The following is a 19,499-nucleotide window of genomic DNA, read 5'->3' on the forward strand; positions in this document are numbered from 1 at the left end:
AATATATCCTTGTGATGTATTTTTCTTGGCTTTTGAAAGTAAAAAATAGCTTCAGACTAAACATTACTCACTCAGCTCCAGGTTGGATGGTGTTTTCAGGTTTCTGTTTGTTTCCCAGAGAATTTACTGTGTAATTTGGGAATAATAATCCTTGGGTGTAGGAAGCATTCCAGATGATTCCAGGTAATTCCATCCAAAATCTGGTTGTAGGTTTGGAGTTTTGATTTGGAGTGAAGGTTATGTTGTTTAGGGTAGCATTCTGTATAAGTCCCTGCCAAAAAAATCTAAGTTTGTCTAACTCTAAATCTTTTTTTCTTTAAACATGCTGAAAAATGTGGGATGCTCATCTGCTCATGACCTCCCTCTCTCGATAAAAATAAATAAAATGCCATGCATGACAAATAGGGTTGCGAAATTCAGCTAACTTTCCTAAAATTCCCAGGTTTTCAGATATCCTGTTTGCAAGATTCTCAAAATCATTAAGGAATAAGTTGGAAATCCAGACTCCAAATGCAACGACACTTTGCTCCCCACGGGGGCAGCATTACACAAGCTAAAACCATCACTATTGCTGCTCGCCCAGCTCAAAGCACTGCTGCTATTGTTGGAGATGATTACAATTGTCCAAAAAAAGGACCATTTGAATTTCAACTTTTACAAGACATAACATTCACCTACAATTCTTCATGAGAAGAAACGTGGATTCAAAATACGTCACAACGCGGTGAAACCATATCAAGTTCATCTCCACGCTACCAGGGAGGCAGGCAGAGTAGTAGTATTTCTAGAATGAGTGAGTCCTAAAAACATGAAAAGGAATAAAGACGCAGTCTGACGACCCAGATGTCCCCCCCCCCCCGTTCGTCTTAAGCCAGGCCAGCGTGCGCACACAACATCAAGTCGCCGCAACAACACCAGCCTGTGGCCTCCAAACTGGCTGGTTGTCAAGGTCGATCACTTCGCCTGGAGCCATGTCAGTGCCTTTCACACCCAGGAAGACAGACATGAGAGGGGTAGGGGGGAGAGCGAGCAAGTAGGGGGAGAGAGAGCGAGAGCCTGCATGGTAATGTGGTGGATTCACATGCAGGGGAAGTCAAAATGCTACAACCCATCTGATAAAGCAATGTTTCGTTTTAGGGATGGATGGGGAAGTTCAGAAGACAATCTGCCTGTGAGTTATTCAGTCTGTGTACTACTAGTGTTTACTCATCTATTAGGGTTTGTCAGGCGGCAGGTAGCCTAGCAGTTAGAGCGTTGGGCCAGTAACCGAAAGGTCGCTGGTTCGAATACCCGGGCCGAAGAGGAAAACATCTGTGGATGTGCAAGGCACTTAAACCCTCATTTGCTCCAGGGGCGCCGTACTACTATGGCTGAGCCTGTAAAAACAACACTTCACTGCACCTATCCGGTGTACGTGACAATAATGCTAATAATAAGTCTGGTATGGCTAGATATGGGCCATGGACTGGTCACAACTGCACAACAGAATGGTCAGCGTCAAAGATTAAGTGGGGGTATATTATTGGTACTCTGGGCATATAATTAAGCAATAGGGCTCCTCTGGGGTTTGTGGTATATGCTCAATATACCACTGCTAAGGGCTGTTTGGCGCGACGCAATGCGGAGTGCCTGGATACAGTCCTTAGCTGTAGTATATTGGCCATATACTACAAACCTCCAAGGTGCCTTATTGCTATTATTATTATTTTACCTTTATTTAAATAGGCAAGTCAGTTAAGAACAAATTCTTATTTACAATGACAGCCTACTCCGGCGACGCTGGGCCAATTGTGCGCCGTCCTATGGGACTCCCAATCGCGGTCGGTTGTGATACAGCCTGGAATCGAACCAGGGTCTGCAGTGACGCCTCTAGCACTGAGATGCAAGCTACGCAACTCAGGAGCCCAAACATCAAACCTAGTTATAAACTGGTTACCAATGAAATTAGAAGAGTAAAGAGAATATATGTTTTGTCATACCCGTGGTATACGTCCTGATATACCACGGCTGTCAGCCAAATCAGCATTCAGGGTTTGATCCACCCAGTTTATAATGCTTCGTGCCTGAGAACAGTACTTAGCCGTGGTATATTGGCCCTATATCACACTCCCTCTGGCCTTATTGCTTAAATAACTTAATTTTTTAAAATACAATTTTATTGGTCATCTCAATAACTCCACATATTAGCAACTCTAGGAAGCACATATCAATGACAGAAACGTAGAAGTATAAAGACTGAGGCCTGCATCCCAACTGGCACCCTATGCTTATGGGCCCTGGTCAAAAGCAGTACATTATATAGGGAATAGGGTACCATTTGGGACACAACTTGACTTGACCAAGAAAGGTACTTACTTATATCTGGTTGTAGATGTCATTTTCTCGTGGTTTTCCAAAAATCGCTGATACATTTCCTTGGATTCCTTGTACTTGATCCTAGTCTCCTCCTTCTCCTCTTTCTCCGTCTGCACCTTGTAAGCATTGAAGGCCTGCTTTTTCTCACTTAACTTCGGCAGAGCACTTGAAATGAGAAATAGGGACAAACAGCTGGTTAGAGACGTTGTTTAATCTTCATAGACGAACATTAGCATAATCAGAAAACTGAGGAAGTTGGCGGGTACCTGTAGCGTGGGTCATTGATGATCATTTTCATGGCTTGTTCCCAAGACGCATTGGATGAAACGCCCTGACATGTAGAAAGAGTATATCGAGCATTAAGATTTGAATGAAAAATATAAAGTACTCTAGTCAACACAAATCAACCCAGCTGTATAATCTGCATCACAGCTCATACATAGCAAAACTGTGTAAGAGGACAGCTCACATTTCCATCAACAGTAAACAATAGGCTACTCCCAGCATAATCTATGTATTGAATCTATGCACCCGCGTAGAGGAACCCGTATGCATGTGTAGCCTATCTGAAAAATGCAACAAGGAGTGGTGATGCGATTCTCTGGCTTGTTCCAGGCACGGCGATTCATTTTCCTTAATTACTAATAGTTGCTATGGTTACTTTTTGTCCATCTGTCTCCAAGAGACACACCCTATTCCCTATATAATGCACTAGTTAGGCTACGGGTCCTGGTCAAAAGTAGCGCACTAAACTGGGAATAGACTGTTATTTCAAAACGCAACCAGAGTTATTCTAATCCAGTGGAGCACGTCAACCTCCGCTGTCCTAATCCGGACACATGCTTTCATCCAATAACGGCAATCACAAAGACAGAGCCATCAAGAGCTCGCAGGGAAACGGCAAGGAGCAATTTCAGAGGCGAGCGTTGTGTGCCAAATTAAAACTACCTAAATATAGCTACGCCGAGCCACCTTGGTCAAAAACAACACATCCGTCGCCACAATGGCAACAGGAGGAGCGGCGAGGCTTAGCAATCACGCGAAAGACCCGGAGAGTGCTCACGCTGAGCGAGATGGATTAATTAGAGTCCAAGAGGGCCATTTTGGTAAACAATCTTTAGGTCGGGTGGACACTCCAGCTTTATTACAGTCAAGTCATAGCGCGTTGAGCACCTTATTTACAAGCCCAGTGAAAGTGCTTCTCAGACAGAAGTGTGTGGGTGTGATTCATGATGACGGCTAGCTAGCAGAGCTGCGGGGCTTCATGGACACAGTCGATGACCGTGCTTTGCCTTTATGTGCTCGTTGTATTGATGTAATGTTCAGATTGTAATTTCGAAACGATCATTGAGATGATGCATGCTGATGATTCACGCAGGAGCCCCGACTGAGGAGCCGGGGAGTAATGAAAACCCATCCCGGAAGGCTCACCTTCTCCTTCAGGAGCTCTTTGAAGGCCTGCTTGGCCTCTTCTTTCGTGTTCCACTTGTACGTTTTCTTCACCAGCTCTGGCCTCTCCTCTTTTGAGGCGTCATTACTAAAGAAAAGAAAGACAGAAAGGAAAGAGAAAGACCTTACCCATTGTCCTAAGATAAAAACAAAATCATGTTTTTGGTAGGGAAATAGGTAAACGGGTCCGTGCTTTCTTGCTATTCCTGGTGAGTTCATTGTAAGCCTGTGCTGGGAGCCTGTCTCTAAACTCTCTGGGGTTAAAGGGTCTGTCTGTAGTACCAACCTGGCTGAGGCCTCCATGCCGGCCAAGTCCTCTGTGGAGTTGACAGGCGAGTCAGCGTTGACCTCAGCTACAAGCATGGGCACCAGGGACATCTGTTCCACTGAGACGGTTGGAGCTGGCCTCATGGCCGGCATTTCCATCATCATGGTCGCCATCGAAGCAACGCTGTCGAGCTGATGGTTGGGGGTGATGATGACAGTGCCAGGAGCACCCACCTCCGCCATCCTGTAATCAGTTTGGTTGTTATTGACGGTGGACCTTCATACAGCATCATCCACCATGTTGTTGTTAGACATAACAGGAGAGTGCCTCTCAAATATGTCAAAAAAAAGAATCAGGTCATTCCATTCACACATATCTGTAAATAATAGATCAAAATACTAAAAAGGATACGTTTTTTTTTAATAATTTGATGAAGGTAATGTGTTCCGTCATCTACAAAGATCTTCTATGCTCTAAAAGGTAATTGGCTGTGATACAAAGTAAAATGCTTTGGCGACAAAGTTTGTTGAGCACTGGTAATAATAAGCAGCTCTTACCCATTCTCCTCAGCTTTTATCATGGCTAAAAAAGAAAAAGAAAAGAGGAAAGAAACGCATGTTAACAATGCCTACGCAGGATACTTTAAGGAACCCATGTCATTTTTAAGAATGAATGGCATTAAGAGGAGTTTGTGCAAAGTGCTGGCTGATCTATCATTACCAATAGCTGTTTATATCCATTGATGACACCACTACCATTTACACTGGCCTAGAGGATGAGTAAATGCTTCCCCTGGCCAGGGCCCGTATTCACAAAGGTGAATGAGTCTTATGAGTAGAAAATTGGTCGTAAGTGCTGAGAAGAGACATTTTACTCCTACTCTTATGGGTAGGAGTAAGTGTCACACCTAGTTGACAGATATTTAGGACACCTCGTGAGCTGTCCTAACCAGTTACAGCAGACGCCTTGATAATAGAAAAGTGCAGCAAGTCAGTGGTTTCTGCCCCACACGCAATTGCTTTGGAGTTGCTAAAAATAAATGTTTTGATATTTCTAAATATTTTGTATTAGTAATTTAAATTTGACCTTTATTTAATGGCTCTTTGCTATGAGACTCAAAATTGAGCTCAGGTGCATTCTGTTTCCATTGATCATCCTTGAGATGTTCCTACAACTTGATTGGAATCTTCATTTGCCAAATTCAATTGACTGGACAGGATTTGGGAAGGCACACACCTGTCTATATAAGGTTGACAGTGCATGTCAGAGCAAAAACCAAGCCATGAGGTCTAAGGAATTGTCCATAGAGCTCTGAGACAGGATTGTGTCGAGGCACTGATCTGGGGAAGGATACAAAAACATTTCAGCAGCATTGAAGGTCCCCAAGAACACAGTAGCCTCCATCATTCTTAAATGGAAGAAGTTTAGAACCACCAAGACTCTTCCTAGAGCTGGCTGCCCGGTGGAGAAGGGCATTGGTCAGGGAGGTGACCAAGCACCCAATGGTCCCTCTAATAGAGCCCCAGAGTTCCACTGTGGAGATGGGAGAACCTTCCAGAAGGACAACCATCTCTGCAGCACTCCACCAATCAGGCCTTTATGGCAGAGTGGCCAGACGGAAGCCACTCCTCAGTAAAAGGCACATGACAGCCTGCTTGGAGTTTGCTAAAAGGCACCTAAAGGACTCTCAGACCATGATAAATAAGATTCTCTTGTCTGATAAAACCAAGACTGAACTCTTTGGCCTGAATGCCAAGTGTTACATCTGGAAGAAACTTGGCACCATCCCTACGGTGAAGCATGGTTGTGCCAACATCATGCTGTGGGGATATCCTTCAGTAGCAGGGACTGGGAGACTAGTCAAAATCGAGGCAAAGATGAAAGGAGCAAAGTACAGAGAGTTCCTTGATGAAAACCTGCTCAAAAACCTGCTCAGGACTTCAGACTGGGGTGAAGGCTAACCTTCCAACAGGACAATGACCCTAAGCACACAGCCAAGATAACACCGGAGAAGTCTGAATGTCCTTGAGTGGCCCAGCCAGTGCCTGGAGTTGAACCTTATCGAACATCTCTGGAGACCTGAAAATAGCTGTGCAGCAACACTTTCCCGAATGTACTGTACATGCGACAGTATCTCTAGCGCTTTTGACAATGATTTCACAAGGCAAATTTCACATGATATGCCTAATACTTATAACCACTAGGCTAATAAACAAATCAGTTTCTTTCAATTACTTACATCATGTTATTCACTTAACATTGCAATGTTTGATGTACAGTCACATTCACTGTGGTTGTCTGAAGTGTGCTATAGAGTTTACAGCTGGCGATGCCTCATCGCGATTGGTTCACCATCATTTGCAACAATGTCAATGAGCTTTCTCACAATCTTTGCGGTACCTCAAAATATTGTGATATCAGCTGAGAAACTTTTAGGAGTTGATTTTTCACCTGGCTCAGAGTTTGTCTGGGCAGTGTCTTAACATCATCCTAAAACCTACACTGAGCTGGGAGCTTTTTTGTTTTTAAACAGGTTTTACGTTTTCTGAGATGCTTTGTGGATACGGGCCCAGTCCGCTACAGTAGAGTAGAAAAGGATCATTAATGCCCGGCTCACCTTCCAGATCTTCAAGCTCTTTGGGTTTGGTCCACCGGGACTCCTTAGTGTGGGAGTTGTAGTAGTACGCCTTCCCATTGTCTGATTTGTACTCCTTCCATTGGCATTTAGACAGCATTTGCTGCGAAACACAAAAGTGAAAACAGTACATCTAGACACGCTCCACAATACAGTGAGGACAAATTGTGGCAGCAGCTAGAGTCTGGGAATGGCCTCTACTGTTAATGCAAAAACAGTGTGGAAAGGATGGTTGTGTGTTCCAAACGGCACCCTTTCCCTATATAGCGCACTACTTTTGACCAGAGCTCTATGGGAATAGGGTGTCATTTGGGACACAGTCATGTGTGGGGCCTTACTTCTGCAGGAGATTTCAGGTCGTCTGGCTTTTCCCAGGAAGACTGCTTGGTCTCTGTGTTGTAGTAGTAGGTCTTCTCATCCAGGGACTTATGTTCTGTCCACACAGACTTCTGAGGATGACAACACTTTGCCTTAAGCACTCGACAACAGGTGGCACTGTGATACAAATTCTACATTTCCAAGGAAATTATACTTCAAAGTCTTAAGCAAGCAGTAAGTGTGAAAGTTTTTAAAGGAAAGATTCGCCCATTGAGTGTAATATCATTTTTTTGTGGATCTCTGAGTGATGTTTCATTGATTCCCGGGATAATTTCATGTTTATCTGAGCTATTCATATTATGCTAAACTTGTCATCAACGTCTGAATTTCTACCTGCTTGAACGGCAATAGCTCTGATATACACGAAAACATGAAATGACCCCGGGAATCGACAGAACATCGCGCAGAGCCGCACAAAAACAATATAACATTCAAAATGGGTGAATCTTTCCTTTAAGGCTATATCTTCAGACAGAAAACAATGGTTCATTTGAGGTCAGGAAGAGTAAAGGCTTCCACTTAAAGACATGTTCACTAACATTCTTTGGTTGGTCATCCTGTGGCGAGCCATTTGTGGTACCCTGTTGAACAACAGATATATTATAGTAGGGTCGGTAATTTATATAGTGCTAGAATCATTACACTAAATTAACTTATCCACAGAAAATAGGTTGTACTTACAACTGTTCCAGGCATAGCGATGACTATAAAAAAACAACGCAATAATTAAAATTACTCAGATTATCAATTTATTTGTATTTTTTTCAAGAATATGTTGTTTCAGCCTTACCAGTTGTGTCCACTCCAGGCTGTGGAAGAGATATCTTCATTAGTTAAAATTATTATGACCCTTGCTTCATTAAAGGAAAACTGCACTTCCTGGTGTGGTTTCATGTGGGTGTCTCGTGTGTGTTCGCAGGTAGAAAGAGTTAACTAAATTGCTTAGCTAATTCGCTTCAGCCGGATGGTCTGAAGCAAAGTTGTTTTGACTTTGAATAGCCTCTCTCTGGGGCTAGTTAAGGGGCCGTCAATAAATTACACAATGTAAATGAGACAATATTTTCGTGTGGCACACCTTTTAGTTGTCATTAAATGCTTTCAATAGATGCATATGTATTTCTACAATTTATAGTTGGGTTGAGGTTAAGTAACTGAAATTTGGAGCTGTTTAAATTAACATATTGTACCATGTGCATTGTGTAATTTACAGATGGTCTCTAACTGCCCCATAAGGATATCCAAAGTCAACCCAATTTTACAACAGGCATTAATTAAAACTTCTTTGGGACAGGGGGCAGCATTTTCACTTTTGGATGAATAGTGTGCCCAGAGTGAACTGCCTCCTACTCAGTCCCAGATGCTAATATATGCATATTATTATTAGTATTGGATAGAAAACACTCTGAAGGTTCTAAAACTGTTTGAATGATGTCTTTGAGTATAACAGAACTGATATGGCAGGCAAAAACCTGATAAAAAATCCAAACAGGAAGTAGGAAATCTGAGGTTTGTAGTTTTTGAACTCACCCCTATCGAGTACACAGTGGGATATGGGTTACTTTGCACTTCATAAGGCTTCCACTAGATGTCAACCACCTTTAGAACTTTGTTTCAGGCTGCTCCTGTGAAGGGGGGCCGGATGGGAGCTGTTTGACTAAGAGGTCTGCCTGCAGCCTCGTTCTCAGTCACGCACTTTCACATGAGAGGTATCTCTTGTTCCATTGCTTTTCCACAGACAATGGAATTCTCCGGTTGGAACATTATTGAACATTTATGATAAAAACATCCTTGATTCTATACTTAGTTTGACAAGTTTCTTCGACCTGTAATATAACTTTTTAACTTTTCATCCGACTGGACTTGAACGCGATTTTGGATTTGTTTACCAAACGCCCTAACAAAAGAAGCTATTGGACATAAATGGACATTAATTGTGGACATTATCGAACAAAACAAGCATTTATTGTGGAACTGCGATTCCTGGGAGTGCATTCTGATGAAGATCAAAGGTAAGTGAATATTTATAATGCTATTTATGAAAAATGTTGACTACCCAACATGGCAGATATTTCTCTGGCTGGTTTGGGCTCTGAGCGCCGTTCTCAGATTATGCTTTTTCCTTAAAGTTTTTTTAAAATCTGACACAGCGGTTACATTAAGGAGAAGTTTATCTAAAGTTCCATGCATAACACTTGAATTTTCATCAACATTTATAATGAGTATTTCTGTGAAATCATGTGGCTCTCTGCAATATCAGTGCATGTTTTGGAACTACTGAACGTAACAAGCCAATGTAAAATAAGATTTTTGGATATAAATATTAACTTTACCGAACAAAACATACATGTATTGTGTAACATGAAGTCCTATGAGTGTCATCTGATGAAGACCATCAAAGGTTAGTGATTAATTTTATTTCTATTTGTGCCTTTTGTGACTCCTCTCTTTGGCTGGAAAAATGGCTGGGTTTTTCTTTGAGTTGGTGGTGACCTAACAATCTTTGTGGCGCTTTCGCTGTAAAGCATTTTTTGAAATTAGACAATGTGGCTGGATTAACAGGAATTATATATTTAAAATTGTGCCTAATACTTGTATGTTTGAGAAATTTGATTTATGATATTTCTGTTGATTTGTATTTGGTGCCCTGCAATTTCATTGGCTGTTGGCGAGGGGTTGCACTAGCGGAACTGGGTTGGATGATTACTTGTAATGGATGATTACTTGTGTGCTGCCAGCAGTGGGCAGAATTGAAACAACCCCAACCTTAATTTACATTGTTATGCAGTCACAACTACAAGTCTCACAAAACTCAGTTTTGGACAAGGCTGACTTTATGAACAAAATTATCCTATTTACACTTTGTAGTACATTTTTACTGCATAATAAAAATGTTAGACTCATTGACGCCACATTGGTTTTTAGGGGCAGTTGCTCTTTAACACAACAGGGTACCTTTGAGCTTCTAAAGTGAAGACAAACTTCTCTCCAGCCTTGATGCATCCCAGTTGACAAGTGAAACATTTATTTGGCAGGTCTAAGTGCATCGAGTTAAACAGCTGGCTGCTGTCGAAAGCAAAACAGACTAAAATGTAGAGAACCCTTTCATAACTCACTCAACCATCTACTGGAGGAGGAAATGTTCCATTAAACAAGGTGTTTTCTTTGACTTTTCTCCAATTTAAGATTGAAATGATCTTGTCCCTTTGAATGTCTACTGAGATACAAATGGTATTTGTTTTAGATAGCATTGATCCAAAGTAAACAAACAGAAATACTCTTCCTAACACAACACCAAATGATAATTTGATAATAGATTATTGTGGCAGGAATACAAGAGGACCAATGTGGTATTGTCTTAAACAAAGAAATAAAAGTGTACACATAGATTAAAAGACAATAAATTGCCTAATTACATTTTTATAACGAGGAGTGTATACTTAATATGGAGATGGGATGTACACATTCAGGTTGTGTGATGCATATATTAATCCCTCTATATTGGTGGCCTATGTCTATATTGGTAAGTGTTCCTACACTTTGCCGTGTTAGTTATGCTAATGTCAGTCGTGACAGCTTGCGGGCTCTATTTTTAAAGTGTGAAGCAGAACAGTAAGGCGAGTCAGTTTACCGGTCCTGTTGGCTGCATCGTCGCAGCTGGCATGCGAGGTGGCATCATCATCCCAGGCATCATAGGTGGCATCATGCCTGGCATCTAATAAAAGAGTATCATGAAATATTCATCTGACCCGTTCATTTCCCTCCCGCCTGGCGCACGCTGAGTATTAATACACAGTGAGAGACGCCGTGGCGGGGTGAGAGCGACTGACAGTCTTTTACAGAGCGAATCGAGCTTCGGCTTGTACTCTGAAGCGGTGACGCTACAATCTGCAGCTCCTCGCCACCTCCTGAGCCCCATTTCTCAGTCAGGCAGCCAGATCACACAGCCTTTTCTTCCAGATAATGCAATCGCATATGATGACTGCAAGTAGTATAACCAAATTGATATTTGGCACCATTTCTAAGATTTAGTCTAGTCTTAATCATTTTTACTAAAAGCCTAAAGCAAATGATTGTCATTTGAATAATGATTGCCTAGTTATTGTCAAAATGACAAAAACTGAGGGCTATTTTAGGTAACTAAATGCCCCTTAATTTAAGCCACATCACATTTGTATTGCCTCATTAAACTATAGTAAACATAGACCACTGAATACCATGTGCACACACAATGGGGCAAAAAAGTATTTAGTCAGCCACCAAATGTGCAAGTTCTCCCACTTAAAAATATGAGAGAGGCCTGTAATTTTCATCATAGGTACACGTCAACTATGACAGACAAAATGAGAAAAAAAAATCCAGAAAATCACATTGTAGGATTTTTTATGAATTTATTTGCAAATTATGGTGGAAAATAAGTATTTGGTCAATAACAAAAGTTTCTCAATACTTTGTTATATACCCTTTGTTGGCAATGACAGAGGTCAAACGTTTTCTGTAAGACTTCACAAGGTTTTCACACACTGTTGCTGGTATTTTGGCCCATTCCTCCATGCAGAGCTCCTCTAGAGCAGTGATGTTTTGGGGCTGTTGCTGGGCAACACGGACTTTCAACTCCCTCCAAAGATTTTCTATGGGGTTGAGATCTGGAGACTGGCTAGGCCACTCCAGAACCTTGAAATGCTTCTTACGAAGCCACTCCTTCGTTGCCCGGACGGTGTGTTTGGGATCATTGTCATGCTGAAAGACCCAGCCACGTTTCATCTTCACGAGCTGACAAGGTACAAATCTGTCGTTCTGCCCCTGAACAGGCAGTTAACCCACTGTTCCTAGGCCGTCATTGAAAATAAGAATTTGTTCTTAACTGACTTGCCTAGTTAAATAAAGGTAAAATAAAAAAATAAACTCAAAATCTCACGATACATGGCCCCATTCATACTTTCCTTTACATGGATCAGTCATCCTGGACCCTTTGCAGAAAAACAGCCCCAAAGCATGATTTTCCACCCCCATGCTTCACAGTAGGTATGGTGTTCTTTGGATGCAACTCAGCATTCTTTGTCCTCCAAACACAACGAGTTGAGTTGTTACCAAAAAGTTATATTTTGGTTTCATCTGATCATATGACATTCTCCCAATCATCTTCTGGATCATCCAAATGCTCTCTAGCAAACTTCAGACGGCCATGGACATGTACTGGCTTAAGCAGGGGGACACGTCTGCAACTGCAGGATTTGAGTCCCTGGCGGCGTAGTGTGTTACTGATGGTAGGTTTTGTTACTTTGGTCCCAGCTCTCTGCAGGTCATTCACTAGGTTCCCCGTGTGGTTCTGGGATTTTTGCTCACCGTTCTTATTATCATTTTGACCCCATGGAGTGAGATCTTGTGTGGAGCCCCAGATCGAGGGAAATGATCAGTGGTCTTGTATGTCTTCCATTTCCTAATAATTGCTTCCACAGTTGATTTCTTCAAACCAAGCTGCTTACTTATTGCAGATTCAGTCTTCCCAGCCTGGTGCAGGTCTACAATTTTGTTTCTGGTGTCCTTTGACAGCTCTTTGGTCTTGGCCATAGTGGAGTTTGGAGTGTGACTGTTTGAGGTTGTGGACAGGTGTCTTTTATACTGATAACAAGTTCAAACAGGTGCCATTAATACAGGTAACGAGTGGAGGACAGAGGAGCCTCTTAAAGAAGAAGTTACAGGTCTGTGAGAGACAGAAATCTTGCTTGTTTGTAGGTGACCAAATACTTATTTTCCACCATAATTTGCAAATAAATTCATAAAAAAATCCTACAATGTGATTTTCTGGATTTTTTCTCTCATTTTGTCTGTCATAGTTGAAGTGTACCTATGATGAAAATTACAGGCCTCTCATCTTTTTAAGTGGGAGAACTTGCACAATTGGTGGCTGACTAAATACTTTTTTTGCCCCACTGTACATTGCCTTGTCCTACCAACATATTTTTCTGCATAAGATCCTATTCTCTTCCAAACAGCAGAAATATGTAAAATACAGTTGAAGTAGGACGTTTACATACATTTTGGTTGGAGTCATTAAAACTATTTTTTCAACCACTCCACACATTTATTTTGAACAAACTATAGTTTTGGCAAGTCAGTTAAGACATCTATTTTATTACACAAGTCATTTTTCCAACAATTGTTTACAGTCAGATTATTTCACTGTATCACAATTCCAGTGGGACAGAAGTTTACATACACTAAATTGACTGTGCCTTTAAAATTCCCGAAAATTATGTCATGACTTTAGAAGCTTTGGATAGGCTAATTGACATAATTTGGGTCAATTGGAGGTGTACCTGTGGATGTATTTCAAGGCCTACCTTCTAAATCAGTGCCTCTTTGCTTGACATCATGGGAAAATCTAAAGAAATCGCACCCCAGAAGACCCCAGAAAAAAATTGTGTAGACCTCCACAAGTCTGGTTAATCCTTGGAAGCAATTTCCAAATGCCTGAATGTACCACATTCATCTGTACAAACAATAGTACGCAAGTATAAACACCATGGGACCACGAAGTGGTCATACCGCTCAGGAAGGAGACGCGTTCTGTCTCTTAGAGATGAATGTACTTTGGTGCAATAAGTGCAAATCAATCCCAGAACAATAGCAAAGGTCCTTGTGAAGATGCTGGAGGAAACAGGTACAAAAGTATCTATATCCACAGTAAAACGAGTCCTATATCGACATAACCTGAAAGGCCACTCAGCAAGGAAGAAGCCACTGCTCCAAAACCGCCATAAAAAAAGCCAGACTACGGTTTGCAACTGCACATGGGGACAAAGATCGTACTTTTTGGAGAAATGTCCTCTGGGCTGATGAAACACAAATAGAACTGTTTGGCCATAATGACCATCGTTATGTTTGGAGGAAAAAGGGGAGTCTTGCAAGCTGAAGAACACCATCCCAACTGTGAAGCACGGGGGTGGCAGCATCATGTTGTGGGGGTGCTTTGCTGCAGGAGTGGTGTACTTCACAAAATAGATGGCATCATGAGGCAGAAAAAGTATGTGGATATATTGAAGCAACATCTCAAGACATCAGTCAGAAAGTTCAAGTTTGGTCACAAATGAGTCTTCCAAATGGACAATGACCCCAAGCATACTTCCAAAGTTATGGCAAAATGGCTTAAGGACAACAAAGTCAAGGTATTGGAGTGGCCATCACAAATCCCTGACCTCAATCCCATTGAACATTTGTGGGCATTAACTGAAAAAGCATGTGTGAGCAAGGAGGCCTACAAACCTGACTCGGTTACACCAGCTCTGTCAGGCGGAATGGGCCAAAATTCACCCAACTTAATGTGGGAAGCTTGTGGAACCAACTTGTGACCCAAGTTAAACAATTTAAAGGCAATGCTACCAAATACTAATGGAGTGTATGTAAACTTCTGACCCACTGGGAATGTGATTAAATAAATAAAAGTTGAAATAAATCATTCTTGAAATAAAGTGGTGATCCTAACTGACCCAAGAGAGGGAATTTTTTACTAGGATTAAATGTCAGGAATTGTGAAAAATTTAGTTTAAATATATTTGGCTACGGTAAACTTCCGACTTCAACTGTAAATAATATATAAGAATGATCTAGACATGTACATTTCTAATTTAGTTTTGTGACTTTACAACAGTGTTATAAATTCCTGGGCAGAGGCTCTCTTCTCCCTTGCAACATGCAGAGTGATTCTTTTATATACAGTGCCTTGCGAAAGTATTCGGCCCCCTTGAACTTTGTGACCTTTTGCCACATTTCAGGCTTCAAACATAAAGATATAAAACTGTATTTTTTTGTGAAGAATCAACAACAAGTGGGACACAATCATGAAGTGGAACGACATTTATTGGATATTTCAAACTTTTAACAAATCAAAAACTGAAAAATTGGGCGTGCAAAATTATTCAGCCCCATTACTTTCAGTGCAGCAAACTCTCTCCAGAAGTTCAGTGAGGATCTCTGAATGATCCAATGTTGACCTAAATGACTAATGATGATAAATACAAACCACCTGTGTGTAATCAAGTCTCCGTATAAATGCACCTGCACTGTGATAGTCTCAGAGGTCCGTCAAAAGCGCAGAGAGCATCATGAAGAACAAGGAACACACCAGGCAGGTCCGAGATACTGTTGTGAAGAAGTTTAAAGCCGGATTTGGATACAAAAAGATTTCCCAAGCTTTAAACATCCCAAGGAGCACTGTGCAAGCGATAATATTGAAATGGAAGGAGTATCAGACCACTGCAAATCTACCAAGACCTGGCCGTCCCTCTAAACTTTCAGCTCATACAAGGAGAAGACTGATCAGAGATGCAGCCAAGAGGCTCATGATCACTCTGGATGAACTGCAGAGATCTACAGCTGAGGTGGGAGACTCTGTCCATAGGACAACAATCAGTTGTATATTGCACAAATCTGGCCTTTATGGAAGAGTGGCAAGAAGAAAGCAATTTCTTAAAGATATCCATAAAAAGTGTAGTTTAAAGTTTGCCACAAGCCACCTGGGAGACACACCAAACATGTGGAAGAAGGTGCTCTGGTCAGATGAAACCAAAATTGAACTTTTTGGCAACAATGCAAAACGTTATGTTTGGCGTAAAAGCAACACAGCTCATCACCCTGAACACACCATGCACACTGTCAAACATGGTGGTGGCAGCATCATGGTTTGGGCCTGCTTTTCTTCAGCAGGGACAGGGAAGATGGTTAAAATTGATGGGAAGATGGATGGAGCCAAATACAGGACCATTCTGGAAGAAAACCTGATGGAGTCTGCAAAAGACCTGAGACTGGGACGGAGATTTGTCTTCCAACAAGACAATGATCCAAAACATAAAGCAAAATCTACAATGGAATGGTTCAAAAATAAACATATCCAGGTGTTAGAATGGCCAAGTCAAAGTCCAGACCTGAATCCAATCGAGAATCTGTGGAAAGAACTGAAAACTGCTGTTCACAAATGCTCTCCATCCAACCTCACTGAGCTCGAGCTGTTTTGCAAGGAGGAATGGGGAAAAAATTCAGTCTCTCGATGTGCAAAACTGATAGAGACATACCCCAAGCGACTTACAGCTGTAATCACAGCAAAAGGTGGCGCTACAAAGTATTAACTTAAGGGGGCTGAATAATTTTGCACGCCCAATTTTTCCGTTTTTGATTTGTTAAAAAAGTTTGAAATATCCAATAAATGTCGTTCAACTTCATGATTGTGTCCCACTTGTTGTTGATTCTTCACAAAAAAATACAGTTTTATATCTTTATGTTTGAAGCCTGAAATGTGGCAAAAGGTCGCAAAGTTCAAGGGGGCCGAATACTTAGGCTAAACTGGAAAATTCCAACAAAGGAAAAATGACTGATCTGTAGGTCTAGCCTATGTTCTAGGACTCCAAGTGGACATCTAAGCTTGATAGTAGGCTCACCTGTCCCATGGGTGGCCCTCCCATTGGTGGCATCATGCCAGGTGGCATCATACCAGGTGGCATGGGAGCCATGTTGGGAGGCCTCTGTCCCATGGGTGGCATTCCCATTGGTGGATAATGAGGCGGCATTCCTGGTGGTCCCATCTACACAGGAGAAAATTGAGAAACAAAGCTGTGAGATTCAACACACTCAATGTAACTTCATTTTGAGATGCCATTGCTAACACAGTGAATATTTTCCAACACCAACTTACAAAAGGCGGTGGCATCCCTGAGGGTGGGACCCCAGCAAAAGAAGGTGCTTGGCTCTGGCCATTATTATCATCTGAAGACTGGACATGAACAAGAGGCCCAATACAGTTACTACTATAACTTTTATTTTAAGGCTCATATCTGTCCTTTACTGCTATGCACAGTAACATTTAACCGAGGCATACTGATGTAGGCATTCTGATACAAGTACTGATATTGTACATTATATAAATAACTAGCTACATAACACATGCTGCTAGTATGTGCCATAACATCTTGCTACATTTGCCAAAAAAATAAAGTTGAATATGTCAGTGATCTCTGTTCTTGCTATTCTCTCTACTAAATCATGTATCGTGGTCTGGGAAAGGAGCGTGCCTACTTATTACATATTGGGCTAGGTAAGGAGCTGGCCCTGGACAGAACCAGGTTCGCATACTACGAACTAGTTAGCCTACTAGACACAGACGCAGTTCTGTCCACGCTGAAGCGTCTGCTTGCCATTCTTTCACTGTCGATAGTAGGTACATTCAGTCATTCCTAACTAGATAAATAGTTAGCTAAATGGCTATTTATCCATCAGCATACACAATGCTTACTTGCATCTTGTAGCTAACTTAGCTAGTTTGCTGGCAAAGTATATGGCTGCTGCTGCTGCTACTACTACTACTACTACACGTGATTTGTTCACACCACTTACGTCTAAATCCTGCACATATAACATTATTAGGTCGCTAGCCACTTGCCTCGTTTAACTTTAACTTGCTAGCTTATGAAAAAGGTGTCCTTACAACAGCACGCTAACTTTAGCGGAATAGATGCTAGTTAGCTAACTGTTGGTTTAGCTAGCTACTAGCTAAGTTACCTAGCTAGCCGGCTAACAACATTGCAGTCAGAAACACACCAAAATAATGAAATACAGATAGCTATGTGGATTATACCCATTCATAAAACAATTGTTTATAATAAACGCTTCATACAGTAGGCGATATAAATTAGTAGTAATACAACATTTGGCAATATTATCAATACACTTTACTCACCATGTTGACTTCACGATGCGCATCCAGCAGCCACGCTACAATAACGTGCAATCTGATTGGTTAGTTTGCTTCTGAATGAAAGGGCAAAGGTGAACCAACGTTTCTGAAGACTGCCCACAGATTGCGCAAAAAGCTGTAACGCAATTTCGTGGCTAGAAAATACATTTTTCTTAACTAAAAAAACCTAACATGGTTGAGCTCATAGCCGCATGTCTAAATGTCATGCCTTTTAAACCATGATGACCTCTTTATAAAAATAAAATACATACACGCCCTTCATAAAATCATTACAATTTTGTTTCCTCAATTATGTGGACAAAACAAACAGTATCCTAAATGGAATTTATATTTATTTAATTTAACCGTTTTTAACTATGCAAGTCAGTGAAAAACAAATTCTTATTTACAATGATGGCCTACACAAAGGGTGGATAAAGAAATAATAAAAACTTGTAATATATATATAAGGACAAAACACACATCGTGACAAGAGAGACAACAGAACACTACATAAAGAGAGACCTACGATAACATGGCAAGACAGCAACACATGACAACACAGACTGGTAGCAACACAACATGGCAGCAGCACAACATGGTAGCAGCACAAAACATGGGACAAACATTATTGGGCACAGACAACAGCACAAAGGGCAAGAAGGTAGAGGCAACTGTTAGTAAGGGTGTCCATGATTGAGTCTTTGAATGAAGAGATTGAGATAAAACTGTACAGTTTGAGTGTTTCTTGCAGCTCGTTCCAGTCGCTAGCTGCAGCAAACTGAAAATATGAGCTACCCAGGGATGTGTGTGCTTTGGGGACCTTTAACAGAATGTGACTGGCAGAACGGGTGTTGTGTGTGGAGGATGAGAGCTGCAGTAGATATCTCAGATAGGGGGGAGTGAGGCCTAAGAGGGTTTTTATAATAAATAAGCATCAACCAGTGGGTCTTGCGATGGGTATACTGAGATGACCAGTTTACATAGGAGTAAAGACTGCAGTGATGTGTCCAATAAGGAGCATTGGTGGCAATCTGATGGCCGAGTGGTAAATAACATCTAGCCACTCGAGAGCACGCTTACTCACCAATCTATAAAATACGTCTCCGTAATCTAGCATGGGTAGGATGGTAATCTGAATCAGGGTTAGTTTGGTAGCTGGGGTGAAAGAGGAGCGATTACGATAGAGGAAACCACGTCTAGATTTAACTTTAGCCTGCAGCTTTGATATGTGCTGAGAGAAGGACAGTGTTCCTGTCTAGCCATACTCCCAAGTACATGTATGAGGTGACTACCTCAAGCTCTACACCCTCAGAGGTAGTAATCACACCTGTGGAGAGAAGGGCATTCTTCTTACCAAACCACATGACCTTTGTTTTGGAGGTGTTCAGAACAAGGTTAAGGGCAGAAAAATCTTGTTTGACACCAAGAAAGCTTTATTGTAGAACGTTTAACACAGAATCCGGGGAGGGGCCAGCTAAGTATAAGACTGTATCATCTGCATATAAATGGATGAGAGCTTCTTACTGCCTGAGCTATGTTGTTGATGTAAATTGAGAAGAGCGTGGGGGGCCTAGGATCAATCATCGGAGTACTCCCTTGGTGACAGGCAGTGGCTGAGACAGCAGATTGTTTCGGCGCCGACAGAGATGGCCGCCTCGCTTCACGTTCCTAGGAAACAATGCAGTATT

The 19,499-nt window shown here is 41.6% G+C and overlaps 1 protein-coding gene across 4 annotated transcripts in view; it reads right to left on the reverse strand.

Moving 5' to 3' along the window:
- LOC110520042 (pre-mRNA-processing factor 40 homolog A) overlaps positions 1-17,926 on the reverse strand; it is a 34,848-nt gene extending 16,922 nt beyond the window's left edge. For 2 of the 4 annotated variants that reach the window (XM_021597020.3, XM_021597019.3), the window contains exons 1-14: positions 17,812-17,892; positions 16,771-16,848; positions 16,517-16,660; positions 10,714-10,797; positions 7,876-7,894; positions 7,767-7,789; positions 7,625-7,666; positions 7,046-7,156; positions 6,690-6,810; positions 4,630-4,654; positions 4,091-4,315; positions 3,787-3,892; positions 2,622-2,686; positions 2,356-2,520 (exon numbers count right to left, since the gene is read on the reverse strand). In XM_021597020.3, the coding sequence (XP_021452695.3) occupies positions 2,356-2,520; positions 2,622-2,686; positions 3,787-3,892; positions 4,091-4,315; positions 4,630-4,654; positions 6,690-6,810; positions 7,046-7,156; positions 7,625-7,666; positions 7,767-7,789; positions 7,876-7,894; positions 10,714-10,797; positions 16,517-16,660; positions 16,771-16,848; positions 17,812-17,814 (1,211 nt within the window). In that variant the 5' untranslated portion in view covers positions 17,815-17,892. Of the gene's footprint in view, positions 1-2,355; positions 2,521-2,621; positions 2,687-3,786; positions 3,893-4,090; positions 4,316-4,629; positions 4,655-6,689; positions 6,811-7,045; positions 7,157-7,624; positions 7,667-7,766; positions 7,790-7,875; positions 7,895-10,713; positions 10,798-16,516; positions 16,661-16,770; positions 16,849-17,811 lie in introns of all 4 variants that reach the window. The other 2 variants (XM_090229633.1, XM_021597021.3) reach the window with 1 other exon arrangement.
- Between the last annotated feature and the right edge of the window lie 1,573 nt (positions 17,927-19,499).

The sequence above is a fragment of the Oncorhynchus mykiss genome, chromosome 3 (genome assembly GCF_057628025.1).
Source record: "Oncorhynchus mykiss isolate SJ-2025 chromosome 3, ASM5762802v1, whole genome shotgun sequence".
In the NCBI taxonomy this organism is placed as follows: Eukaryota; Metazoa; Chordata; class Actinopteri; order Salmoniformes; family Salmonidae; genus Oncorhynchus; species Oncorhynchus mykiss.